At 43.8% G+C, this 27842-nt stretch overlaps 1 protein-coding gene across 5 annotated transcripts in view; it reads left to right on the top strand.

The window, feature by feature from the left end:
• PRICKLE2 (prickle planar cell polarity protein 2) overlaps positions 1 to 27842 on the top strand; it is a 338052-nt gene that overhangs the window by 284474 nt on the left and 25736 nt on the right. For all 5 annotated transcript variants that reach the window (XM_028518036.2, XM_036030991.1, XM_028518038.2 and 2 more), the window contains 2 exons: positions 3658 to 3844; positions 8876 to 9751. In XM_028518036.2, the coding sequence (XP_028373837.1) occupies positions 3658 to 3844; positions 8876 to 9751 (1063 nt within the window). The remainder of the gene's footprint in view (positions 1 to 3657; positions 3845 to 8875; positions 9752 to 27842) is intronic.

Genomic DNA, 27842 nt, shown 5'->3' with positions numbered 1-27842 from the left:
ATACATACTGTAGCATATATTAGTACTGTATTTGTTTCCATGGCTGAATATTATTCAATTGTATGTATCTATCACATTTTGTTTAGCCATTTTTCAATTGATGGACATTTAAGTTGTTTCCACTTTATAATTATTATGAATGATGCTGCTATGAACATTTATGTGCAACTTTTCATATACACATATATTTTTAATTCTTTTGAGTGTATACCAAGGAGTAGAATTGCTGGGTCATATGAAAATTCTGTTTAATTTTTTAATATATTTTATTGATCATGCTATTACAGTTGTTCCATATTTTTCTCCCCTTTGTTCCCCTCTGCCTTGCATTCCCCCTCCCACCAGCATTCCCCCCCACCCATCTTCTTAGTTCATGTCCGTGACTCATATATGTAAGTTCTTTGGCTTCTCCATTTCCTATACTGTTTTTAACCTCCCCCAGTCTATTTTGTACCTACCATTTATGCTTCTTATTCCCTTACTTTTTACCCCCTCTCCCCACTGATAACCCTGTGTGTGATCTCCATTTCTGTGATTCTTTTCCTATTCTAGTTGTTTGCTTAATTTCTTTTAGTTTTTGTTTTTGTTCTTATGTTCAGTTGTTGATAGGTGTGGATTTGTTGTCATTTTACTGTTCATAGTTTAGACCATCTCCTTTTTCTTAGATAAGTCCCTTTAACATTTCATAAAATAAGAGCTTTGTGATGATGAACTCCTTTAACTTGACCTTATCTGGGAAGCACTTTATCTACCCTTCCATTCTAAATGATAGTCTTGCTGGATAAAGTAATCTTGGATATAGGTCCTTGCTTTGCATGATTTTGAATATTTCTTTCCAGCCCCTTCTTGCTTGTAAGGTTTCTTTTGAGAAATTAGCTGATAGTCTTATGGGAACTCCTTTGTAGGTAACTCTCTGCTTTTCTCTTGCCACTTTTAAGATTCTCTCCTTATCTTTAATGTTGGGTAATTTCATGGTGATGTTCCTTGATGTGCACTTCCTTGGGTCCAACTTCTTTGGGACTGTCTGAACCTCCTGGACTTCCTGGAAGTCTGTTTCCTTTACCAGACTGGAGAAGTTACCCTTCATTATTTGTTCAAATAAGTTTTCAATTTCTTGCTTTTCCTCTTCCCCTTCTGGTACCTCTATGATTTGGATGCTGGAACGTTTAAAGTTGTCCTGGGGGTTCCTGAGCCCCTCCTCATGTTTTTGAATTCTTGTTTCTTCATTCTGTTCTGGCTGAATGTTCCTCTGCTCCAAACCATTGATTTTGAGTCCTGGTTTCCTTCCTGTCACTCCTGGTTTCATGTATGTTTTCCTTTATTTCACTTTGCATAGCCTTTATTTCATACTTCATTTTGCAACCAAGTTCAATCACTTCTGTGAACATCCTGATTACCAGTGTTTTGAACTCTACATCTGATAGGTTAGCTATCTCTTCATTGCTTAGTTCTATTTTCAGAGCTTTGATCTGCTCTTTTATTTGGGCCATTTTTTTTTGTCTTGGTATGCCTCTTATATAGTAAGGGGCAGAGCCTTAGGTATTGCTAGGGCAGGGCAACCAGTGTAGCTGGGTTGTGGCACTATATGTGGGGCAGGGGTCTGAAAGGAAACAATGCCACTTTCTTGGCTCTCATCTGGCTTTCAGTCACTTCATCCACTTCTCACAAGCAACGTGGGGCCTTCTTGTGCTGATTTCTGGGTGTGTGGGCTTGTGTACATTTTGGAACCCTGTGGGCCTTTCCAACAAACTCTTCTGTGAGGCTGGGAGTTTCTCCTGCCACTACAATTCCCACAGGTTCTTACAGCCAGAGGTTTTGAGGCTTTATTTCCTGGTGCTGGAACCCCCGGTTGCATGGTCTGTCTTGTCCCCAGTTGTTCCTCCTTGGTGTGGCCTCATGCAAATGTTGGACCACCCAGTCTACTAGCCACTGCCTTGCCCACCTGGTTCTCCAGCTGCCACCTTCCCATTTGTCTGCTCTGTCCCAGCTGCCCATCTCTGCCCCTCTCAGTCTAAATGAATGTTTCTCCTTTAACTTCTTGGTTGTTGGACTTCCATAGAGTTTGATTTTCTGGCAGTTCTGGTTGTGTTTTTGTTTTTAAATCTGTTGTCCTTATTTTGGTATTGAGAGGAGGCAAAATGTATCTACCTACACCTCTGTCTTTGCTGGATGAAATTCTGTTTAATTTTTTTTTAAGGAATCCAAACTTCCTTCTACAACTACACCATTTTACATTCCCACTATCAATAAGTAAGGATTCCAATTTCTCCACACTCTCCTTAACACTTATTGACTGTCTTTTTTTATTATAGTCATCTTGGTGAAAAGAGGTTTTTATTTGCACATCCTTAATGGCTCTAATAGTGTTGAGCATCTTTTTATGTGTTTATTGACTATTTGTATATTTTTCTTTTTTGAAGAAATTTCTAATCAAATCCTTGGCCCATTTTTCAATTGGGTGATCTTTCTTTTCATTGTGGAGTTATAACTGTTGTTTATGTATTTGGATACTAGTTCCTTATCAGATACTTGCTTTGCAAGTATATTCTCATATTCTGTGGTTATATTTTCACTTTCTTGATGATGTCCCTTGGAACACAAAAGTATTTAACTTGTATAAAGTCCAGTTTATTAATTTTTTCTTTTGTTGCTTACACTTTTAGTGTATCTAAGGAATCATTGCCTAACCCAAGGTCAGGAAAGTTTATGCCTGTTTTTTCTTCTTAGCATTGTATAATTTTTGGATCTTTAGGGCTTTGATTCCCTTTGAGTTCCTTTTAGTGTATAGTGTGAGATAGGGGTTCTGATTTATTCTTTTGCATGTGGCTATCCAGTTGTCCCAGCCCCATTTGTTGAAGAGACTGTTCTTTCTTCCTTGAATGTCCTTGGCACCCTTATTGATAATCAATTGGCCATAAATTTGGGGGTTTATTTCTGTACTTTCAATTCTAGTCTGTTGATTTACATGTCTCTTCTTATCCCAGTACCATACTGCCTTGATTACTGTAGTTTGTGGTAAACTTCTAAATCTATGCTTTGAAATTTAAAAAACTCTATATTAAAGGTCAAAATGCAAATGCTTCTGAGGGCTTGTAGATAGTGTACATGAAGGTGGCTCATATTACCGCAACAGTGAGTGGTGAAGAGTATGCCAGACTGGAGAACTAACTGCCCATCTGAGAGCAGCAGCCCCTCCTCAGTTTGAGCTACTGCAGCCACACAGGAATGTATACTGAGTATTGCCAAGTATATATTTGAAAGAGGAGCCAGGATTCCAGGTGTTTATATGAAAATTCCCATTTTAAAAAAGAATATTGTGTATAGGCCAAATAAAACAGATATATGTGTTCACAGTGCCCATGAGCTGTCAGTTTTTAGTCCTGTTTTATATTCTTCATAGTAGAATATTCTTTCTCTCATTAAAATGTGGTGAAAGTAATTACTGCCCAGGCCAGAAAACATGTTTAATCATAAGTTAGGCAAATCCAAATGCAGGAGCTGATTTAGATATAAAATGAACATATACATATCAAATTTTATTTAATAATTTGTGGATGGGACCTGCTTTCCTACCCTTCTAGTATGGGGCTCCTAGCTTTTCTCATTTAAAATGCATTCTCATGGCTAGTCCCTAACCATTTTGCTTCCCATCTCCAGATCATCTTTGCTGACGAATGCACCGAAGCTGAGGGGCGGCACTGGCACATGAAACACTTCTGCTGCTTCGAGTGTGAGACAGTGCTGGGTGGCCAGCGCTACATCATGAAAGAGGGAAGGCCCTACTGTTGCCACTGCTTCGAGTCCCTGTATGCAGAATATTGCGACACCTGTGCCCAACACATAGGTGAGGCAACACTTGGGGCTCAGCTTGGTCCTACTGGGACTGGACTCCCATTGTGTCTAGGGTAGTTATAATCTCTTTGGTTGCAATTGATAGAAACCCAATTCATACTGGCTTAAGTGAAAAAGGGAATATTTTGGCTTATGTTACTAGAAAGGCTAAGGAGTATGTTGGCTTCAGGTAGGGATGGATCAAGGGTTCATACAAAATCTGTTTTTTTCTTTTGTGTTTCAGTTCAGCTTGTCTTCTATTGGCATCATTTGGGAGCAAACTATCATCATATGCTGGCCAAGATGACCCTCCAATTATACAGTCTTAGCATTTGTATTCTATAAAGGAGTGGGGCTATGTCTCTTCCAGTATCCAAGTCAGGTTCTCTATATAAGAATTCCATAGGTTCTTGTTTGGTCATATATTCTGCCCTGGAAACAAGAGAATAAGAGATTCTTAGATTCTATCAGTCTGCCTGAGTCATAGGCCCACCCCTAAGGTGAGGCTGTGTGAGGTACAGACCCACTACTAACGGGAGGGGGAGAGTTCTCAGAAGGAAAATATAAAGAGATGTCTTCCACTACCTCCATGGAAAAACTCAAAGGTCAAGAGGGAGGAACCAAAGCAGTTCTCTTGATAGGAAGGGAAGTCAACAAAACCAAATGGTTTCTGGCAAGCATGTCTTTAAAAAGAGTTGAACCAACCAAATACAAAGCAAGAGAACCTCAGATAGCTCAAAGCTATAAACTCCCCAAATTAGTGGCAGATGTGAGATGGTGAAAATCATTCCCTTTGCATATACTAGCCAATTTGTTCAACCCTCCAACACTGTTTTGGATCATGCTGCATCTGTGGCTTCTTCATTCAACTTCTGGCACCTTGAGAATGAGCCACCCTTTAAAAAGAAAAAGAATTGGCAGTGATGAATGTCTGTGAGACCAGCAGCCTGGTCTTCCTCTGGTTTGTGCAATTCCAAGAAATGTACTCAGAAGCTGCCAGCTTCTTACCCACAGTAGGTAGATGTGGAGAGAGTATTGGAGCCCATTTTGCCCCACTTTGAAGATTTTATTGGGAATAAAAAAAATGGCTTTATTTCAACTTTGTTGAACTTTGTTTCAGCTTTGTTTCCCTTGTTCATCAGAAGTGATTCAGTCAAATGAAAAGTTAGCTAGCAATTTGGAGAGGTTTGTGTATTGATAAAAATCACAGCTTTGTGGACAAGGCACCGACATGTGCTCCATGGTCCTTTGCTGTTTTGTGTCCATCCCAAACTACCTGCTTCTGTAAGGCCTTTCCAGGCTAGAGGCCTTGTGAGGCCCAGGGTTAAGCATTGCTATGTCGACCTTTGTCCAGCAGCATCCCCTTCTGAGGCCTTGAGTGATGCATGGATTCCCTTTTCCCAACCCCTAAATACCTCACTCTCTTGCAACCTGATGCCTCAACAAAGAATCTAACAGCTTTCATTCTCACAAGGACAAAACAATTAGAGAGACAAGCTTCTTTTTATAGTTAGAGTTAGGGAATGGGAACCTTGCTTTGGACAGGTGGCTGGGCTGTGACGAAGTGTAGAGGTGGGACACTGTCAGGGAGACAGTTCACCTTACCTTCCCCACACTGCTTGTGTGGATTCTGGGTCTGCAAGTAGGTGCTTACTCAGATGACTACAGAAAACTTACAGCAATGATACCCCCTTCTCATTAGTATTTCTATTTCTTCTGTCCCTTTCTATTGATACTACAAGGCCTCTCCAGAAACTGCCACTTAGAATTTTTGTTCAGCAGCATGGAAGAGAGAAAATCTGACTGTCACCACAGCATGTACACTGCAGAAGGCCCCGTTTTCTTCTTTCTCACTTCTTCTAGGTTTTCGAGAATAGTGATTGGCATTCCCTCTCCTTTTCTCTTAAATCCATAAAAAGGCATCCATGTTTTACCAGAAAAGAGGATCTTAGTGGCCTGTAGAATTATCACTGCTGCAGTTCAAATGCTGCCCCTGATTTTTTGCTCTAAATCCACTTTTCTGTAAAATGTAATTTCCTGTGACAGAGAAAGGGTGTGCTCTCTATCATATATACCACACTCTCTGGCTGCTTTGCTCTGACTATATTTTACAAATACTCCATATTTATATAGCTCCTCAGAGCAGACCCTGCATCAGACAGCCGTTGCTAGGGCAACAGTACTTCTGCCTGCTCACAGCAAACAGTCCTATAAACAGACAGCAGCTTATAGCTGCAGTAGACACATCTACCCTCAGAGAAGTACTTAAAGGACTTGAAGTAGGGGAGCACTTACATGTGGACCAGCAGAGCCTTTTTCCACATGTTTAGAGTTCAGGAGCAGTTCAGAGCAACATCTGACATGGATGATGTTTATCAGTGTTCTGCTGCCTGCTGGGCCATTTGGTAACACCTGCCCCCTCCCCTCCCCACAGAGCCCAACTGGCTGGGAGGCCTCTGGCCCCAGAACTAGGCCCCTGCTGTGTATCTGCATATCTGAGCATGTTTCCTTGCAGAAGCACCAAGAAGCTGGAGGAGGACAGGCCATAGGAACTGGCCTTCAAGTACCTGAGACAGGGAGTGGGAACGCTGAGGCTGCTGGGGATCTGTGTGAGTAGGAGATCACAGTAAGGACCCAGGACAGCCAGGATGTCAGCAGGAGCTCCATGCAGGAGAAGGGAAAGAGAGAAAAGAGGGAAGACTGAGCCAGCCTTAGAGCTCTCTCCTGGCCTGCATCCAGATAGTGGCCCTCAGAGCAAATAGGGAGAAGGCATTAATTCCTAATAAAAACACAAAAAGAGCAGGCAGAATAGTTATGGGCACAGGTTCAAGCATTATCTGCATAGTAACTCAGTTAATCCTCACAACTACCCTATGAAATAAATATTACAGTTATCCCTATTTCACTGTGGAGGAGACTGAGGCACAGAAACGAAGCCACTTGCCTAGGGTCGCATAGCCAGATAGCAGCAGAACCAAAATTTGAACACAGGCTAATGGGCTTCAACATCTTACAGCCACCTGGAATGGCAGGGGGCTGGGATTTGAACCTCTGTTGGTCTGAGTCCTGATGCCTCACTCTTAACTGCTAGAGAGTTCTGCCTCTGGGTGCTGCCTGCCCCTGCTGCCAGGAGCCCAGGAGGAAGTGTGGAAGGAGCCACAGCTCTGGGTCACCTGTCTCTAGCCCACCCCAGCCAGTTCTCACTCCTGCTGGGAATGCTGTGCTGAATGAAAGTGAGTTGATTCAGTGTCCCTTTCCCCTTGGGATGGCCCTTGTGGCTGGTCCTGACCCTCTAAAAATCCCCTCTTAGTCCCTAGGGCCTACCACTAATGTCTCTCTCTCCCTGGGCTCCAGGGATGGACAGGTAAGTGGCGAGAAGGCAGGCAGGGCCAGGAGAGGCTGCTCTGCTGTTTGCTTTTGTTCTTGTCCTTATCTTTTTCTCTCAGTTTTTTGTTCACTGCCTCTCTGGATAAGCCTCTGAAGGTTATTCCTGGAAAGTCCGGGCTCAGGATTCTTAACCACCAAAGGCAAAAGATCCTGTTAGTACTGCCTTTCTGGAAAGATTTTCATCAGCAGACACCAGGAGTCCTGCACAGGTCCCCTTCCCTCCCACAGTAATTGTGGGACAACACTCTCAGTGGGCTGTCCCCACAGGATGAGGCCCCAATAATTCCTGGCTTTTGTTTTGCCACTTCAGAAACTGCTATCAAAAGAGAGACTCCCTCCATCACTATCTTAGCAACAGTCCCAGGTGACTCTTCTTGGCCAGGTGCAGGTTACATGGTCACTCCTAAGCTAGTCACTTGGCTGGGAGATATGTGTTTATACTGGCAGTGCTGGGTCCAGGTATAGCTTAAGCCCCATCCAAAGCTCCTGGCCCAAGAGTATCAGGGAGATGATACCCCTCAGGGAGATTAAGTCCCATGACCAGAAGAAGGGAGAAGGGACCCTGAGAAGCAAGTGCAGTGGGGCCTGTGGGAGGTTCTCCTACAGGTGTAACAAGATTATGTAAACCAGGTACAGCCCTGGCATGGGATGAAATGTGTTCTCCCTTTCCTGAAGAAGTTAAGCAAAGGGTATGAATGTTTATGGAGGGGCAATTTATTTGACAAACTGTGTCCAACTTTTACCTTACCAAGAGCAGATTTTTCCTTACCAAGAACAAGAGTCCATGGTTTTTCTTTTCCACTGAGCTTCTACAGTGATTACCCTTTGGAATGGGATACACTGGTGGTGGGATTCAATTCATCTGTCTATTCAACATATGAAGAGCCCCTACAATGCACCAGGCCATGTTCCTGGGGATACCAAAAGAACTCAGTGACCTTTTCCTCAGAAGGCTTCACTTTTAGTGGGAGAGAGAACTAATCAACAGGATATACATACTCATATATCACAATCCAATGTCAAATGGTATTAATACTATAAAGAAAAATGTAGCAGGTATGGGCGGAGAATGATAGCATGTTAGTAGGATGGACAGGACAACTTCTCCAAGGAACTGACTTTTAAGCAAACACCTAAGTAGAGCAAAGAAGGCAACGCCAATGTCATGGTGAGGAGCAAGACTTCCTGAGCACAGATCTCATCTGTGATTTTCAGCTGTTTTACATTAGGCAAGTTATTTAACCTGTGGTCCTCTGTTTTCTCATCTGAAAAATGGAAATAATATTAGGAACCTCCCTCATACAGTGGAGGGGTTAAGTGAGTTTACATATGTGCAAAGTATTTGTGATACATCAGTATCATGATTGCTATTAGTCTGGAGGAATGTGTCCCAGGCAGAAGGATTCATGGGCAGGCCACTTGGATCTGGTTTCTCTACTCAGAGCAAATGAGTTAAGAAGGAGCTGACTAGTACAGCAAGACGGTGCTAGTAGTAGGACACAATATCATTTCCTTGGGGGCTTGATCACTGACATAATGACATTATGTTCTGCTACATCTGGAACCCAGGCTAGAACCCAGCAGGCTGTATGTTTCACAATGTAATGCAATAGTCTGAGCAGCCCATCAGCCTCTTCTGTGTGACTTCTTTCCTCAGGGATCGACCAAGGCCAAATGACCTATGATGGCCAGCACTGGCATGCCACTGAGACCTGCTTCTGCTGTGCTCACTGCAAGAAATCCCTCCTTGGGCGGCCATTCCTCCCAAAACAGGGACAGATATTCTGCTCCCGTGCCTGCAGTGCTGGGGAGGACCCCAATGGCTCAGACTCATCTGATTCAGCCTTCCAGAATGCCAGAGCCAAGGAATCTCGGCGCAGTGCCAAAATTGGCAAGAACAAGGGCAAGACGGAGGAGCCAGTGCTGAACCAGCACAGCCAGCTACAAGTGAGTTCCAACCGGTTGTCTGCCGATGTGGACCCCCTGTCACTGCAGATGGACCTGCTCAGCCTGGCCAGCCAGACACCCAGCCTCAACCGGGACCCCATCTGGAGGAGCCGAGATGAGCCCTACCATTACGGGAACAAGATGGAGCAGAACCAGCCCCAGAGTCCCCTGCAGCTACTCAGCCAGTGCAACATCAGAACTTCCTACAGTCCAGGAGGGCAGGGGGCTGGGGCCCAGCCAGACATGTGGGCCAAGCACTTCGGCAATCCCAAAAGGAGCTCATCCCTGGCCCTGAAGGGGCACAGTGGCAGCTTCATCAAGGAATGCCGAGAAGACTACTACCCGGGCAGGCTGAGATCCCAGGAGAGCTACAGCGATATGTCTAGTCAGAGCTTTAGTGAGACTCGAGGCAGCATCCAAGTCCCCAAATATGAGGAGGAAGAGGAAGATGAGGAAGGGGGAATGTCCACTCAGCAGTGTCGGACACGTCATCCACTCAGTTCCCTGAAATACACTGAGGACATGACACCCACAGAGCAGACCCCTCGGGGCTCCATGGAATCGCTGGCCCTGTCTAATGCAACAGGTAGGTTCAGTCCATCCATCCAGCAGTCAGATGGAATGAGGGGATCTTGGGTGACCTGATGCTGAGCCTCAGGGTTTTCAAGTTTTTCCTGCCACATGCTCTCCAGCAGTTCACTGGGAAGGGTGCACCCAAGCATCGGATGGCTTCTTTAATTGGATCCCCTATATGCAGAGCCTGAGGCAGTCATTTAGATGCCTGTGAAGTGTTGAGGGGATGCTTCCAGGGCAGGGTAGGGGGAGGATCCAAGTGAAGGATGCTGTCTAGACAGAAGTGCAGCTTCAGCCTAACCCCACAAGGGGCTGTGAAGGATGTTACCCCACACAGTTCCCTCTTATGACAAATGTGCTGGCATTTGGCACCATCATGTCAGTCAGTCATTGGCTTTGGGCTGCTGGTGAACAACTGGGAGATGAGGTTGTGGATATGGGGATGCAGCAAGGCAGCTCCTGTCAGCCAAAGGCAACATTCAGGAGAAGGGGCAGCTGTGAGTGGGAGGCGGTGCTCATAAAACCAGGTGCTGCCTGGGGCACCAATGCATCTGCAACAGCTTCCAAGCCCCAGTATCTCATTAGGGAGCTGGTCTTAATGTGAAAATAAAGACGAGAGAGGGAGAGAGAGAGTCTGATACTCACCGTCTCCAGGGAAATTGTCTAGCTGTTTTGTGTGTGCACATGAAGACATGTAGATGTTCTTTGGGATGGCACTACCCAAAGAGTCATCTGAGGATCAGGGCTGGCTGCAGTCCACAGTGAGATGGGTATTGAAAGGACAATGTTTAGGGACTCTGAGAGCAATTTGACAACAGCCAAGCGCATGTTTGTTGGTTCAGGTACAGGCCAGTGAGGGTGTTATAGAACCCAAGGGTGAGTTGTATGTGATATTGCTGTGTATCAGTCATGTTCAGGAAGGCACATATCAGTCCACAGTGGATTAAAAATAAACTGGTCCTTCACTGAGGATAACTTCAGAAGTACTGCTCTAAGATGCACTAAGTGTACCTGCCTCTCATGGGCTGGACCTCCAAGCCCATGGGAGACAACCTCTACCCTGTACCTCAGGGGTCCCATAGTCAAGCGTGTCTGGGTGCAGATTGTGATAAAGTAACACATGTCAGCCTCATCTGAAGGGGACAGCTATTCTCAGCTCCAGCTGCTTGTTGTCACTTACAGGGTTATTTATTTATTAACTAACAGTGATACAGCTTTAACCATATACCGAACGTTGCTCTAAGCAGTTTGTAAATGTTAATTCAGTTAAATCATCACAACCCTATGAAAGAAGATGACTATTAAATTCTCATTTCGTAGCTGAAGAAACTGAAGCACAAAGAGGCTGAAAACATGACCCAGCTTTTAAAAGGTAGAGAAAGGATTTGATCTTGTGCATATGACCCCAGAGCAATTCTCTTAATCACTCCAGGCTGTGCCCTAATATAAGTCCATGCTGTCAAATCTCCCAGTTGTTAACTTGTCTCTCAGACAAGTTAAAAATGTGCATTTTTAAAAATGTGAAATCTCTGTAAACTCTCTAACAAGCAGAACATGTCTCTGAGTTGCAGGATGTCTGTCTGTACAGTGTGTTTTTAACTGACATCCCCCTCAGATGCTTTCACATGTGTTCTCACCTGCCCTAGAGGACAGAGTGCAGATATCCTTTACCCCCATGTTTCAGATGAAAAAACGAGGCCTTGGTGACTAAGCACCTTGCCTAGCAGTTAGTGGAGAGTGATGACTGTCTGGCTTCCAGCCCAGTTTGCACTATTCTCAAAAGGTTTACCATATGTGCTATAATTATTTAAGAGGCCAGGAGATAAATAAGTAATTCAACCTTAGAAACAGTTCCTCAAAGCTGGACTACCTGTGTTAGAATGACTGGCTGCTTGATTCAAACACAGGCTTCAGGGCCTCCTGCAAGTTCTGCTGCCTCAAGCCCTATAGGCAGGGCCTGGGAGCCTGCATTTCAGACACCTCCCTGCTGATGCTGATGCAAGCGCTGTCTGAGAACTGTTGTTACTGGGTTTGGTCTGTTTTTTGTTTGTTTGTTTGTTTTGTATTGTTCTCACACTATGACTTGAGGAAATCAGGACATTTGGAGTTAAGGAATGTTGGAAAGACCATGTGGGTACATTTGGAAGACACATAGTCTCTGATCTTGAGAAAGAGGCAGGGACTTTATCCTCATGATTTTCTATGGCTCCTTGGGCCAAGCAACTAATGCCCCTCTGCCTCTGAGATTTTTGGAAAGCAGTGTGAACCACATATGAGACAGCTGAGAAAAATTCCTCAGAGTAGCACTGTCCAATGTGGTAGCCACTAGTCAAATGTGACTATTGAAATTTGAATTAATAAAAATTAAAAGAAATTAAAATTTCAGGCCATGTGTTGCACTTGCCACATTTTAAATGTTCAACAGCAATGAACTAAGTTTCAAATTTCACTTGTTTTAATCAATTTAAATTTCAATAGCCACATGGGGCCAGCAGCGACCCTGTTGGACAGCACAGATGAGGGAAGTGAGCAGCTAGGATGCACATGATTTTAATACCATCAATAGTCTCTTTGGACGTTCTAACAGGAGCTCTGGTTTTCAGATTCTCAATTAATTAACGGTTTGGAGTACCAGTTATGGAGCCACTCCCTCACTGGAAAGTCAGCCTTCATCATGTAAGAGTTATATGACCTTGAATAAATCACTTAAATTCTGTTAGGCCCCATTTCCTCATCCATGAAATTTCGTAGGGTTTTTGTGAAAACTAAATGAGAATGCATTAAAACTTGTTAATATAGTTCTTGACACATATGATCCTCTAATTAGTTACCTGATGCTTTTTATTCTTGTTATTTCTCTCTCATCTTGAAGATACTGGGGCATAATTTTGGCCTCTGGGAAGTTTTAACTACTGATGTCTCCTGGCATCCACCAGCTGCACAGGCTTGCATTTATTTTCAGGTTTGCAAATGCTCCAGTGGGCTATCTTCTTCCTAACCTGAGAAGAACATGAGAAACAGGGAAGTGAAGAAACCCATTTTGTGTTCTTCTGTTTCCACGGACCTATTTGACACAATCTCACAAAAAACACAGTAGCATAGAAGAAAGATTGTAGCTAATATTCAAAACACTGTTTTGCCTTTTGTCGCTGGAACAGACCCTAAAGAGCCTTTCACATCCAACACCACACAGAGTGTATACCAAGGATACGGTGTTGACTAAACTAGGGAAGTCAGTCTTTTTGCTTCAAATCCTTACTGTTGCACTTAAATCTTGCTGAAAAACTCAGTGGTCTTTTGAGAAGGTAGTGTTCTGAACTGTGTATCTTTAAATCCTAGAATCTCAGTCTATGAGTAACAGATATGTGTCGCAAAAGGCTTAGCCAAAACACCTTGATCCTTTGGTGAAAGCTAGATTTCAGGATAATGGATTTTTCCCCCATGGTCAGCAACTTGTGTTATTGAATAAGTCTGTAGTGTTTAATTTGGCATGAAGCATGAATTTTTTGTGGGCACCATTTTTTTCTTAAAACAGATCCGGAAAAACAGATCACTCCAGTGGCTTGCCAGCTTCAGATGTGGGCTGCAGCACCTCCTAATCTGGTTAGAATTGGGAGTGTACCGTCCCTCTTTGGAAAACACAGTCTGTCCCTTATGCTTACGGGTAGTGAGTCAGCCAGGCACAGTCACCATGTACACCAGCACCATGCAGAGCCTTTGCAGAAGTTCTTTACCCTGCCATTCCCTAAATGCAACTCTAAAGCAGCTGATAGCTTAGATGATCACACTATTCAAAATAGTAATAACAACAGCATCAACAGCAACTAATATGATTAGGGTTTTTTTAAATATATTTTATTGATTATGCTATTACAGTTGCCCCATTTCTCCCCTTCACTCCCCTCCACCCTGCACACCCTCTCCCACCCACATTCCCCCCCTTTAGTTCATGTCCATGTGTCATAAGTTCTTCAGCTTCTACATTTCTCATACTATTCTTACGGTCCCCTGTCTATTTCCTACTTACAATCTATGCTACTTATTCTCTGTACCTTCCCCCCCCCTCCTCCTCCCACTCCCCTGTTGCTAACCCTCCATGTGATCTCCATTTCTGTGGTTCTGGTCCTGTTCTAGTTATTTGCTTAGTTTGTTTTGGTTTTGCTTTAGGTGTGGTTGTTAATAATTGTGAGTTTGCTGTCCTTTTACTATACATGTTTTTTGTTTTAATCTTCTTTTCTTAGATAAGTCCCTTTAACATTTCATAAAATAAGGGCTTGGTGATGATGAACTCCTTTAACTTGACCTTATCTGAGAAGCACTTTATCTGCCCTTCCATTCTAAATGAGAGCTTTGCTGGATAGAGTAGTCTGAGCTATAGGTCCTTGTCTTTCATGACTTGGAATACTTCTTTCCAGCCCCTTCTTGCCTGTAAGGTCTCTTTTGAGAAATCAGCTGACAGTCTGATGGGAACTCCTTTGTAGGTTACTGCCCCCTTATCTCTTGCTGCTTCTAGGATTCTCTCCTTCATTTTTACCTTGGCTAATGTAATTATGATGTGCCTTGGTGTGTTTCTTCTTGGGTCCAACTTCTTTGGGACTCTCTGAGCTTCCTGGACTTCCTGGAAGCCTATTTCCTTTGCCAGAATGGGGAAGTACTCCTTTATTATTTGTTCAAATATGTTTTCAATCTGTTGCTCTACTTCTTCCCCTTCTGGTACCCCTATAATTCGGATGTTGGAACATTTAAAGATGTCCTGCAAGTTCCGAAGCTTCTCCTCATTTTTTTGAATTCTTATTTCTCCATTCTTTCCTGTTTAGTTGTTTCTTTCTTCCTTCTGGTCCACTCTATTGATTTGAGTCCCAGTTTCCTTCCCATCACTATTGGTTCCCTGTGCATTTTCCCTCATTTCTTTTATGGTAACCTGCATTTGTTCATCTAATTTGTGACCAAAATCAACCAATTCTGTGAGCTTCCTGATCACCAGTGTTTTGAACTGTGCATCTGGTAGGTTAGCTATCTCTTGGTCATTCAGAAGAATGAGTTCTGGGGCACTGATTTGTTTTTCTGTTTGAGCCATCTCTCTCTCTCTCTCTCTCTCTCCTCTCTCTCTCTCTCTCTCTCTCTCTCTCTTTTGGTTTGGTTGCTCCTGTTACAGTGAGGGACGGAGCCTTAGGTATTCACCAGGGCTGGGCACCCCAGTTGCTAGATTGTGACATTGTATGTGAGGGTGGGGTTGAAAGGGAACCATGGCGGTAGCTCCATTCTCTGTGGGACATCAGTCCCTTCCCTGGGATCCTGGGCTGCACGCTCTGCCCTGCTCCACAATTGCCACCTCACTGGGTCTGCCAGCTGCCCCTTGCATACTCAGGGTCCACCCGCTGCAACTTGCATGCCCCAGATGCCTTATACGCTCCCAGTTGCCTTATGTGCCCAATTCTCCATGTTCTCCGCACCGCGACTGGCACCTTACTGCTTGTCTCCGCCCCTCCTACCAGTCTGGATAAATGGGTCTATTTCAACATCTTGGCTGTCCGACTTCCATTCAGATAAATTTTTTGCCAGTTCTGGGTGTTATTCTGCCTCTAAATTGTTGTTGTTCCAATCTTGGTTGTGCCTGGAGGTACAATGCATCCACCTATGCCTCCATCTTGCCAGAAGTCCCAGATTAGGTTTTTATAGTGTACTAGGTATAGTTCTGAGTACCTTATGTGAACTAATTCACAGCATCCCTATGAGGTAGATAGAGCTGTTAGCTCCATTTTACAGGTGACATAAGTAAGACACAGGCCACACAGGTTGGAAGTGGAGGAGAAGGATTCAAACATGGGTATTCTAGCTCCAGACCCTGTGCCCTTAGCCATGATACCATAGCAGAGGTAGATAATGATGATGACAATAACTGATAGTAATCATCGTAGACCACTGACTGTGACCCGATGTGCTAATAATTTCATGTATAACATGGCTTGAAACCCTCCCAACAACCCTGTGAGATAAGTTTGATTTATTATGTCCACTTTACAGATGAGTACACTAAAGTTCAAAGAAGTTGTCACCACCCCCCCCCGCCCCCGCTCACCACTCTGGTATACATCCTCATAGGAAGGATCATGATCACAATCAGGAGATTTGCACCATGACCCAATCTGAAAGGACAAGGACTCCTTTTCCTGTGGCAGGGCTAGTGGAAAACTTGGGAGCACAAGTGTCAAGTGAGAGCTGAATAGCAGGAAGCAGAGCTGGCAGCCCCAGAGGATGTGCCCAGGTCAGAGGCAGGAAAGACAAAGGAGACAAGTGCCAATCCAGGGGTTGGCCTCAAGCAGAGGGCACCAGTGGGGAGGAGACTAAGGCTATAGTACATGTTAGGGTCAGGGTTCAAGTCACAAACTGGGGACTTGAAATTGGGACCAATTGCTGCAGGCAGAGGCCACCTCACAGGACAGCCAGAAACTGTCAGCGGATCCCTAGAGAAGGGCCCTGGTGCAGAGTGATGAGGCTGGGACGGTGGCTATTCCTTGAGGGTCAGCCATATTCTATAAGGAGTGGTTGCATCAGGGAGAGCTGGCACCTGTAAGAAGGGAATGCAGGTATGGGTAGGCATGAGGGAAAGAGAAAGGTGGTTTCTCTTCATTCATTCATTCATTCAGCTGGCCAGCAAATGTGACTTGACTGCCTACCCTTGTGAGTAACAACAGAATGAATGAGTTGGAAATTAGACTTTCCGGTCCTAACTGACCTTGGTCAGCTAGCTTATCTATTCTATGACTCAGTGTCCTCCTCTTTGAAATGGAATGACAACAGTGGCTTGTAGGTTTTTTTGTGGGAATCAAATGAGTTAACCCATATAAAGAATTTCAGACAGTGCCCAATACCCTCTTAAGTGTTCAATGAATACTAGCTGTTATTACTATTAGTTGGTGCCATGGCCTTTGCAAAGTACTGTGTGTGCAGTGCTGAGCCAAAGTAGACATGGGCCTTTCTTCCTATACCTCACAGTCTAGTGGAGGTTAATAGTATTGTATTGTTATACTAATTGTATAACATAAAATTGCATCTGTGATAAATGTATGGTAGGAGGGTATACAAAGAAAGATATGGCCAAGTCAGGGAGGTCAGATGTGGCATCCTGAAAAAGTGATGCTTAAGGGATAAGGGAAGGAGCATTCCAGGCATCAAGAGCAGCATCTGCAAAGGTCCTGTGGTATAGCAAGAATAAAGAACTGAAAGGAGGCCCCATTGCTGGGTGGAGCACAGAGAACACTAAGCTGGGAGGAACAGGAGGGGTTAGATGGTGGAGAAGCATTCAGGATAAGTGTTTGTGTCTTTTCACTAAAGACAATGGAAAGCCCTTGAAGTTTCAAGCCAAACAGGGAGGGGAAGTAACACGATCAGATTTGCTTTTTTAAAAGATGGTTTTGTCTGATGTGTGAGGAATTCATTGGAAGAGGGCAAGTGCTGATACAGGGAGACCCATTAGGAGGCAGCCCAGGGAAAAGGTGAAGATGGCAGTGCCCAAGGGGATAAAAGAGGGAAGACTGAAATAAGAGGATGATGGTGACTTAGGAGAGAAAATTCACAGAGATTCCTAGTGATTCCCAGGGCTCTGGGAGAAAGGAGATGAATTTGAAAACATAAAAATGGATAAAAGTTTGCCCACTCTTTGACTTTTGACCCAGGTCAGCATCCGCTGAAAGTACATATGTCGTTGACCTGGATATGCACAGACACAGCAGGAACAGAAGTCTGGAAGGGCATGATGCCGACTTGGAACTGTTTTTCATTGCTGCAGCATGTCCACACCTTTAACACACATCACTTGCATACCTTGACAAGGGAAACTTGGTTGTGCAACACTGAGTTGCACTGATTGCTGGGGGGTGGGGGAGTTTTCAGCATTGCTGGCAAAGTGGGAAAGAATGAGAAAACAGCAGTGTAGGGATCTGGACCAGCTCACTTCACCAAGAATGTCTGAAATGGCTTTTAATCCTTGGAATGCAAAATATTTCTATATTTAATTAGGGGCAAGAATATTTCTCCTGTTCTGCATAACTTGGATATCCATCCTCTAACCCAATTTCTTTACTTAAACTGTTGGTTGAGTGGCCACACCTCAGACCTTCTTGTTCACTCCTGCCACTAGGGAAGGTATGTGGCCCATTCTGGTTTTACAGATTTGAGAACCTCCCACTCACCTTGAGTCTTGTCACTTGGCCCAAGGGCCAGCCTGGGAACTACTTTGCAAATGCATAAGGATTGGTTTTGTTCACAGAAATTACAGAACTTTTATTTGCAAGTGTCAGCATCTCAACTCCAACTTGTGTAAACAAATGCATTATTTTTTAAATCAAGTAACTGACATCCACAGGTTTTTGGTTCCAGGCCTGGCTGAGTGCAGGTGTCATCAGGACTGATGTCTTCAGGACTCAGCTTCCTGCTTCCTCCACACTGGCTTCCTTCTTAGGCAGGCTCTTCCCAGGGGCCTCAGCGGTGTCTCTCAGCAGTTCCTGGCTAACATTCCTTATTATGGGGGTGAATGGGAACTGCTCTTTCTTAGTAGTGTCTCTGAAAGTCTCAAAATGAAGTTACAGTTGCCTGACTTGAGTCACCTAACAATTATTAAACTTATTCTTGTGGCCAGGGGGGATGATTGCTCTTATTGGCCAGGCCTGAGTCACATGCCCATCCTGGGTACCAGGCAGTAGTTCAAGGCCAAAAAAATTGCAGGGATTGAGAATGGAGATGGGGGTTACTTTCTGAAAGGGAAACTGAGGTAGTATCTTCAAAGGAAGAGGGATTTTGCTGTGAAGAGGTAAAAACCACACATGTCTACTACTGAACTGTGGGTATCCTACCCATCTGTGGCTGACTCCCCTGGTCTGGTTCCTTCCTCCAGAAACCTCACCATTTGAACTTGACATCAAACATGCACTATGTACAGTAGCCATGGTTTTCTGGAGTCAAAGTCCTGGTCTTTGGGGCATGTTCCTGTGGTGACTTTAATGGGAGTATTTCAGACCACAAAGAGGTGTTTTGGAGGGTCAGATTGGATAGATTCCAACTGTCTCCAGTCAGTGTTGAGGATGTGAATCAGGAATACCTTCTGACTGGTCCCACAGGGTAACTTCCTCTGTGCTCCTCAAGGAAGCCGTGCCTTCTCATAGGTATTTCATGGCTCTGAACCAGGCTCATAGGGGGTCAGATGAAACCAGCAGAGTGCAAATCATGGGAGAAGCTAGTTGTCCCTCATTTCTCTTCCTGGGTTCATTTCCTGTTGTGTGGGGAAGCAGAAGACATTCTCAGAACCAGGTGGGAGAGACAGAACACAATGGACAGACAAGAGAGGGTCCAGCCCAGGTGGCTGTGCCCTCCTGCCACTTGTTATGGTCTCACTGACATTTTTTGGGTCCAGAGAAAATTTTCCATTGTCCTGGTTTCCAATAATCATTCAGGAGGCATATTTATAACTTCCTTGGGCATGAACAGTCACCTGTGCCCAGAGGAAGTAACCATGGTTGCTGACAGGAGAGAAAAGATTGCTGATATTATTCATTCTATTACTGAAAAAGCAACACTGGAAAAATGGGCCCAAGGTGGAGGCTGGTGGGTCATGAGCTCTTTAGACTGGTAAAAGATTATATAGAGTAGATTTCAAAAGAATGCATGTAAAGTACTCCTAGAACCTTTGAATTTGGACATCTCACAAAAGGAAATGCCCTGGCTGGCGTAGCTCAGTGGATTGAGCGCGGGCTGGGAATCAAAATGTCCCAGGTTCGATTCCCAGCCAGGGTACATTCCTGGGTTGCAGGCCATAACCCCCAGCAACCGCACATTGATGTTTCTCTCTCTCTCTCTCTCTCTCTCTCTCTCTCTCTCCCCCCCTTCCTTCCCTCCCTAAAAAATAAATAAATAAAATAAAAATAAAATCTTAAAAAAAAAAAGGAAATGAGAGCACTCTTGACCACTTGATTTTTTTTTAATATTGGCAGTTGGAAAAATGTAGAAGAAAAAAAATGAGAGAAAAAATAGAGGCAGGGAAAACATATCCAAACTCTCACCACTTGACTGGTATTAATATTTTGGTGTATTTTCAAGTTTTGTTCTCTATATCTGGGTGAGGTGGGTTTTTTTTCTGAGTTGTGAACATACTGAATATTTTCCCTCCTGAATTTCTTCATTTATATTCTATCATCAGCTTATTTTCATAGCTTTTGTAACCATCATTTGAATGACTGAAATAATGTTAAGTTGAATGGATGTCACCACAGCTTTTGGACATTTAGCCAATTTCCAAATTGATTTGTGTTTAAATCTTGACTTCCTTTGAATTCAACAAAATGTCATTTTTTACTCTCCCTTTCCTTATAAACATAATGAAACCTTCTAAATATTTTGGCTCAGTAGCTATCAGGTCCTTGACTACCTCAACTTCACCACTTGGAAGAGCAACTTTGGCATCTCCTCCACAAAGTGTTCTGGTGGCATGTGAGCTCTATCAGTGGTTCTGTGCAAACCATCTCCTGTCTTAACTGCCCATCTTCAATCCACACATCAAATGTCTCCCAGGGCACTGGAAAATTTGTGATTAAAACCACACTTTCTAGTACTAGCCACCTAGAACCAGCTTTTGGAGTGTATTTCTCCATGTAAACAGTCACCCCTCCACTCCATCATTTAGAATAATCCAAGGACCACCTACATTGGAGTCATCTGGAATGCTTGTCAACAATGCAGATTCTTGGGCCCCATCCCAGATTCACAAACAGAATCTCTCTGGTCTCAGACCTGGGAATTAGCATTTCTAACTGCCCCAGAGATCTCTTAGGCCTACTAAATCTAAGGACCACTGAACTAGAGAAAGCTAGGCTCCTCACCTCATTACCTGAGTGATCAACCATACTGGTCATCTCATCTATAGTTAGAACTTTCATCTCTCCTTGCTCTGAGTGCATACTCTTGTTTAGACAAAAGAAAAATTAGATGATGCTTGTTCTGAAAAGCTCCAAAGACGTCTCTGACATCAAATGGCTCTTGGTGTAGTAAATAGCATCTTATTGAGTTAAGAGCATATTATCTGAAATATGTAGTTGGTGTATTCCTTAATTACATACTGTGGATTAAATATGAAAAAGGGTAATACTTGTCAAGTGGTTTTGGTATTGTCACTGACTACATTAGAAAAAGTGGATAGCAGAACACTTTAATCTTTAAGTAGGACATGTTTCAGTTCTGAATCAATGTGAAAATCTAAAGGCATGAAACCAAAGTTTCACAAGAATTTGAAGTTTGTTGGTGTGTTGTTTGTTAATCTAGAATAATTTTCACCAGCCTTCCTCAATTTTTTTTTATCACCATCGCCTTGAGCATGCAGGAAGCTGGCTGTGTGCGTGCATGCATGTGTGTTTTCCTAGCCCTGTTCTGCCGGGTATTTTCTGCAGCCTGGCCTTCCCAAGTCAAAACCAGACCCTAACACGTTTCTGGGAGGAAGCTGTCACAAATCAGGCTGAACAAACAGGCAGGGAACCATTTAGAAGATAGTCTTTATTTTATAACACAAAATTATTAAGAAAAAGCCTACTGTTTTCTTTGCTATAAAAACGTTAACAGCTTAAAAATGTCACGCTGAATTCCCCATCCACTTAGCTTTAGCTTTAGTGCCTACTTTAGTGGGCATACCTCCCCCACTCTTTTTCTCTGTTCCAGAAAATAGCCTTTCTAAAATCTCAGTTACCCAAGGGCTTGGTGTTCCAGTTTGCAAGTTATCCAGCTCCTGTCTTCTTTTTTTCTCTTATTTTTCTCATGTACAAGGGATGGGGGCAAAAATGAGTTCATTTTGCTTCTTACACAAAGGAGTAGAAACTCCTGTACGTTTCTGTTCTCTGGGTCTTTTCTTGGAGCAAATCCTTGATTCAGCTGTGGGCAGTGTAAGGGATTCTTGCTTCTTGGAGTCAGTTGTCCTGCCCAGTCAGATCTACCTTTCTGAGGGTGTTATCAATCCAAGGACACCTGCAGGGACTTCCGATTCTGACTGTGTTTTTGCAGTGTTCCTGGCAATGATTCTATACTATCTAGCAGCAAGCGATCTGGATCTTGCCAGGGTTTCTCATCCCACCAGGAGTAGACTTCCTGATGGCTGTCTTTCAAATCACAAGTGCTGGTTTTAAAAGGCAAAGAAGTCCATTTCACTGTTTACTTGTGTCTTTTCTTTGGGAGCAGATTGAGCTCAGAGCTGGAAGGGAGAGGAGGGGAGAACAGCCTAGAATGACTCATCCTTTTTATTTCTTTCTTTATAATTGGATACTGGGTCTTAGGTAAAAAGATCACTGTGCACTTCCCTTTACCTAAGATGCACACTCATTTGCAAACACTACCCAGTGTAAGTGGGGTGGTCTGGATCAGTTGTTCTCAGCAGGGGCAGAGCAGGGTAGAGTGGGAGGGGTGGTGATTTAGCCACTGAGGGGACACTTGGCAATGTTTAAAGACATTTTTGGTTGTTACTACTTGGGGTGCAGGGTGCTACTGACTTCTGGTGGGTAGAGGTCAGGGGTGCTGCTAAACATCCTACAATGCACAGGACAGCACCTTCCCTCTGAGCAAAGAATTGTCCAGCCTCATAAGCCGTCAGTGTCAAAGTTGAGAACAGGGTTGAGAACTGGAAATCATCAGCCCCCATTGAAGCCATTGAGAACCATATCCAAGGAAGGCATGGTGTCATGTGAAGGACCTGCCTGGAGGGGCATTTCAGGAGCCCCCTCTGTAGCTGAAAGACTTTTTACTTCTAGATGTGACCTTAGCTGCAGAAAACATCACGGTTTAGTATTTAAGGGTCAAACTGATCTCTTTGAAATTTCACTACCTCTCTAGCAATTGGCTTAAATGTCTCAGGTCCTCAGCTTCCTTGAAAGTAAATGTAATGTCTGCCACGTGGGGCTGTTGTGAAGCATGAGGTAATGTGCGGAAAGCACTTAATTGCATGCCTGGCACTTGGCAAACTCAATATTTGAAAAGTGTTATTACTCCTTTTATTAGGTACCCCAAAGTGCTGACCCCCTGCCACCTTCCTTTTAATTCTGCCTCAGCCCATTGCTCACTTACCAGGGTGGATTGAATGAAGCACGAAAATCATAATAGACAGGGATGTATGGGAGACATTATAGTAGACAGAAGTGTACGGGACAGGGCTGGAGCCAATGGATGGCCATAAGGTTGGGCAGTTCTGTCCATGTCAGTGATCCAGACCCATGTCACACCCACCACTGGGGAAACTCCACCTTGCGTCTTGAGCAATGCTTGTAGCCAGAAAGATGAACCCTTTCTCCCTGAATCTCGATTTCCAGCCTGTCTGAACTCCAAGAGGCTCCCAGAATCTGTGGCCTAATTATACCCGTGTAACAACTATTAGTGCTAATGGAGCCTGGCCTCCCTGTGTGAGAAAGCCGACTGGCAGCTCCCAGACCTCCACCTTTCCTTCACTATTCCCTCCTCCCTCCAGTATCAATTAACTTCTCAGATAATTCCCATTTGCCACAGTTTAGAGGAGTTAATTTGTTCTTTGAGTCTGTAGATGAGAAGCAGGCCAGTGGAGCTTGGGGCCTGAGCTGGGGAGACAATGGGAGAGTACAATGGAAGGATCATTATCAGTTCCAGAAAGGAGCCCAGTCAAACCCTTGTTTGCAGGTCTGTTTCAAGCTCGACCTCTCTTCAGGGAGAGGAATTCCAGCCTTGCCCCACGTTCTCCTAAAGCTCTGCCTGATGCCACCCAAAGATCATCATCCTTGAGTGAACAGTGACCAGCAGATGTCGGGGCTTTCTGTCACCTGAGCATTCATTGTCCTTTGTGGCTCTCTTTTTGCTCACAAGTAGGGCTGTCCAAGAAGCAGAGGCTTCCTCTGTCTTTTCTGCCCTCTGAAGCTGCTTATTGTGGAGGGACTTTGTAGTGTGGGCCTTTGAGTGACACACCTTTATTTGGCAATGTTGGATGGAACACATCAGATTGGAGGACATTTTTTATTCCAGGTTTCCTCCAAGCCCTAGAATTGCTGTGAAAGGATAATTTTAAACACTCTTAATGGTTTCACAGAAGTGACATCCCCTTCCTGCCCCACTACCCCCACTGTCATCCAGCAACTGGACCCAAAGTCCTCCTGGAGCATTAAGATGTAAATATCATTCACTCTCAGCCCCAGTCCCTGATACTGTGTGCCTCAATTGCAGAAATTGCATAAAATACCTCATCCTCCCTTATGGCACCCCATCCCCCCAAAATCTCTCTAATGTGCTGGGATTCTAGAGCTTCCATTTAAAAGAGAGCTGTGCTGGTTTGCCTCCCCCACCCACCAGCATCCCTCCAACCCTAGTTATCTGTCTTATATACCAGAGTTTGAGATAAGACTTTTGGGAAACAAAAAGACTAGAAAAGAGAAAGACATTTTTTTTAATCCTCACCTCAGAACATTTTTCCATTGCTTTTAGAAAGAGAGGAAGGGAGAGAGAGAGACATCGATGTGAGAGAGAAACAATTGGTTTCCTCTTATACATGCCCGGACTAAGGAATGTACATGCCTGGACTGGGGATCATATGTGCCTGGTCCGTGGAATAAATCAGCAACCTAGGTATGTGCCCTGACCGGGAATTGAACCCACGACACTTTGATTATGGGACGATGCTCCAACCAACTGAGCCACACTGGCCAGGGCAAGAGAAAGACATTTTTAAAAATCTTGATTCTCAGTTGTTTTATATTCATTTATTCAACAAATATTTATTGAGTACCTACCACGTTCCAGGCACTCTGCTACTTGCCAAGTATATATTGGTGAACAAATCAGACCCAGTCCCTGTGTGGGTCAGGGCCCCAGCAAGAAACAGATGTCATATTCAAAGGGTAATTAAAGAAAGCCTAGTGAAGGAGGGCCACTGGGTAGGAACTGGAGCCTTAGCTAGAGAACTACAGCCAACCTACAACCTGATGGCATGACATGGGGTAGGGGTGGTTCACTTTCTGCCCTCCAATATTGTCCCATGAGTCAAATCTAACTAGAAGCCAGAGAGTAAGAGAGCCAGCCATTGGCACAGATTTCAGGGGAGAATAAAGTGGAAATGGATTATAATTTAACAAAGACTATAACACACATGTTATAAGTTTGGGCAGTTTGTGATAAGTGCTATAAAAGAAATGAGCAAGGTAAGGAATAAAGGACATGGAGGATTCAGTACATGAAAAAGATGGTCAAGAAAGCTCTCTGAAGTGATACTTAAGCTAAAAATTGGATGAGAAGGACTTGACCTTGCAAAGGGCAGGAGGAGGAAAGGAAGGAAATTATACACTTTAGGAGTAGCATATGCAAAGGCCCCGAGGCAACAGAGAACTTGTACAGTTCCAGGAACTGAAAGCAGGCCAGTGTAATGAGAGTATAGTTGTCAAGGGGGAGAGAGCTCTATATTTAGAGCTGTGATGCCCTCACATTTTATTGCTGGCTCAAATTCAACCTCCTGGAATCCCTCTGAGAACACCATCCTGGTCTGCTTTTTCAGTGGGATGTCTGAAAGTAGGAAAAAGTCCGAAGAATGGCAGAGTGGGCTTAGGAAGAAAATGCAAAAGTATAAGGAAGCATTAGATCAAAAAATATCTGCCCTGGCTGGTGTGGCTTAGTGGATTGAGCACCAGCCTGTGAACCAATGGGTCACCCGTTTGGTTCCTGGTCAGGGCACATGCCTGGGTTGCAGGCCAGGCCCCCTATAGGGGCCGCATGAGAGGCAGCCACACATTGATGTTTCTCTCCTTATCTATCCTAGTCCCTTCCCCTCTCTCTAAAAATAAATAAAATCTTTAAAAAATATGTGTGTTGGGGAGTATGGGGGTTGAGGGGTAGGGGACGGGGTGGGGGTGGGGACAGGACATGCCATTAAACCAAAAATGTTTTGTTAAAAAAAAATCTGTGAACTCTTTCTGCTGATCTTTCTATTGCTGTGTCTTATTTTTCCTTCCAGTGCTGATTTCTGACTTGGTTATGTCCTGGATTTCATATATGTGGTACATTTGAATTTTACCCCAGGTATTCTGGCTTAGCCAAGCAACTAATATATAAATCTGATTAAAGCAAAAGCCTTTCCTTAAGTAAACAGTAAGCCTTGAAAACACATGGCTAAACAGAAGTATGATTCATAAATCCCCTTCTTTTTTATTGCACAAATTAGCCAGTATTAGCCATGGCAAACACCCTCCAGGGCTCTTTGGATGTGTCCATTGGTCCTTAGCAGAAAGGTCGAACAGTTGTCATTTTCCCCTGATAGGTTTTACTATAATTACAAAAGGCTTTCAGCTAGCCTTCAAAGATCTGAGTACTTCCACTTTGCCTCTAAACCCCTCTTTAAGGCTGAGATCTGGGAGTTCAGCAAGGAGATTTTGCATTGTTGAGGGGAAGTCATTATTTGGCATTATCCTTCTAGAATCTCATGACAGTGTTTGGGGCAGAAGGTGAGACCAGGTGAGTTCACAATTTAGGACAAATTCAGTGACTGCTGACCAATGCTCATTCTTCCAAATCCTAAGAGCCATCATATGTTTGAGGCCCTTGGCTGCCATCAGCTTTTTACCTCATGGAATTCCTACCTCAAACTCAGGAGGTTTACAGTAAATACTTCACATGTATGGGCACCAAGTCTTTTTCATCTCTCTTAAGAGAGAGGTTTTGGGGGACACCTATTGGAAAGATGTAAGGTGGATGCTGAAATACTCATACACTGGTTCTCAATCTTAGTGACATATGAAATCATCTGGGAGGATAAAGGAATACCCCATGCCTGGGCCCCACGCCAAGATTCCAATTTAACTGCTCCGAGATTTGGCCTGGGTGAGGGGATGCCTTAAGGCTCCCCAGTAATTCTACAGAGCAGACAAAATTGACAAGCATTGTATTAAGGGCAAGCCCAGATTCTCCTTCACGTGCGTATGTTTCTAACTTGCAGGATGATTTGTGGGTAGTTCTAGTGCCCTAGTTTGGCCCTTTCTTTCTCTGTCTGTGAAGTAGCGCACATTCTAAGGGAGAGACCACTCATTTATGAGCATACATAATGCTCTCTAGTAACATCTTTGCTCTACCTAATCCTTTCGAAAGCACCTGGAAATCACCATTAAGGTGATAGTCCCAAAAGTCAGACCCCTGTTGAACTCTTGGCTTTGTCTGTTACCAGCTCTGTGACCTGGAGCAAATTACCTAAACTATTTAAGCCTGAATGTTCTCACCTATAACAATTCTTTTGTAGAGTTAAATGAGAAAACACTTAATACCAAAATCACATTAAACACTCAAAAACATTTATTGTTTTCATCATCAACAGAGATATGGAATACTCTCAAGACCCACATATTTTTGATACTGTTATAACTAAGGACTGAAGTGGAAAAACCAAGTGAACTACAATAAATAACAATTATAGTTGTTATCCCCATTTTGGAGATGATAAACTAAGGACCAAAGAGTTTAAGGTCACACAGCCGGGGAATGGCCAAGTGGGACTTTCTCATTTGCACATGTAACCACTGCTCTGTATTTCACTACATAAAATAAAAGCTCTTGAAGGAGAAGGAAGGGCTCTTGGTCTTAATCTTGGATGATAAAAGACTTTACACAAAGCTCAGGTCTTTCTCTGATGGCAAGGGTACTCCAGAGAGACGTCAGCAGATGAAGCCAAAATGGGCAGGGCCTGATAACTGCCATAAGCATCTTGAAAAGTTACCTCTTACTCACTTTCATTGTTTGCTTCCTTCTTCACAGCTGCCCAGCCTAGGTAGCACCCACTGCATCCAGGACACTAGCCAGTACAAGCCAGCACCAGCCAGCCTCAGCCCAAACAACTTCAAAAGCTGCCATTATAAGATTAGGGTGCCCTGCCAAGACAGGCAGTCTCACCTTCTCTTCCTCCTGCTCATTGCTTTTCCTCCTTCCAGTAGAACCAAGATCCTCTGCAACTCAGCTTTCAACAGCAATGGTTCAGATTAATGTTTCTCAAGTTTTTTTTAATAAGATATGCTTTTTTTAGCACATATGAAATGTTTTGTTAAATTGAACATTGAATGGTTTCTTCCTTACCAGTTTCTCTCATT

Source organism: Phyllostomus discolor, chromosome 7 (genome assembly GCF_004126475.2).
Source record: "Phyllostomus discolor isolate MPI-MPIP mPhyDis1 chromosome 7, mPhyDis1.pri.v3, whole genome shotgun sequence".
Classification (NCBI taxonomy): Eukaryota; Metazoa; Chordata; class Mammalia; order Chiroptera; family Phyllostomidae; genus Phyllostomus; species Phyllostomus discolor.
Note: the sequence above shows the minus strand (reverse complement) of the source record. Positions and strands in the feature narration are given on the sequence as shown.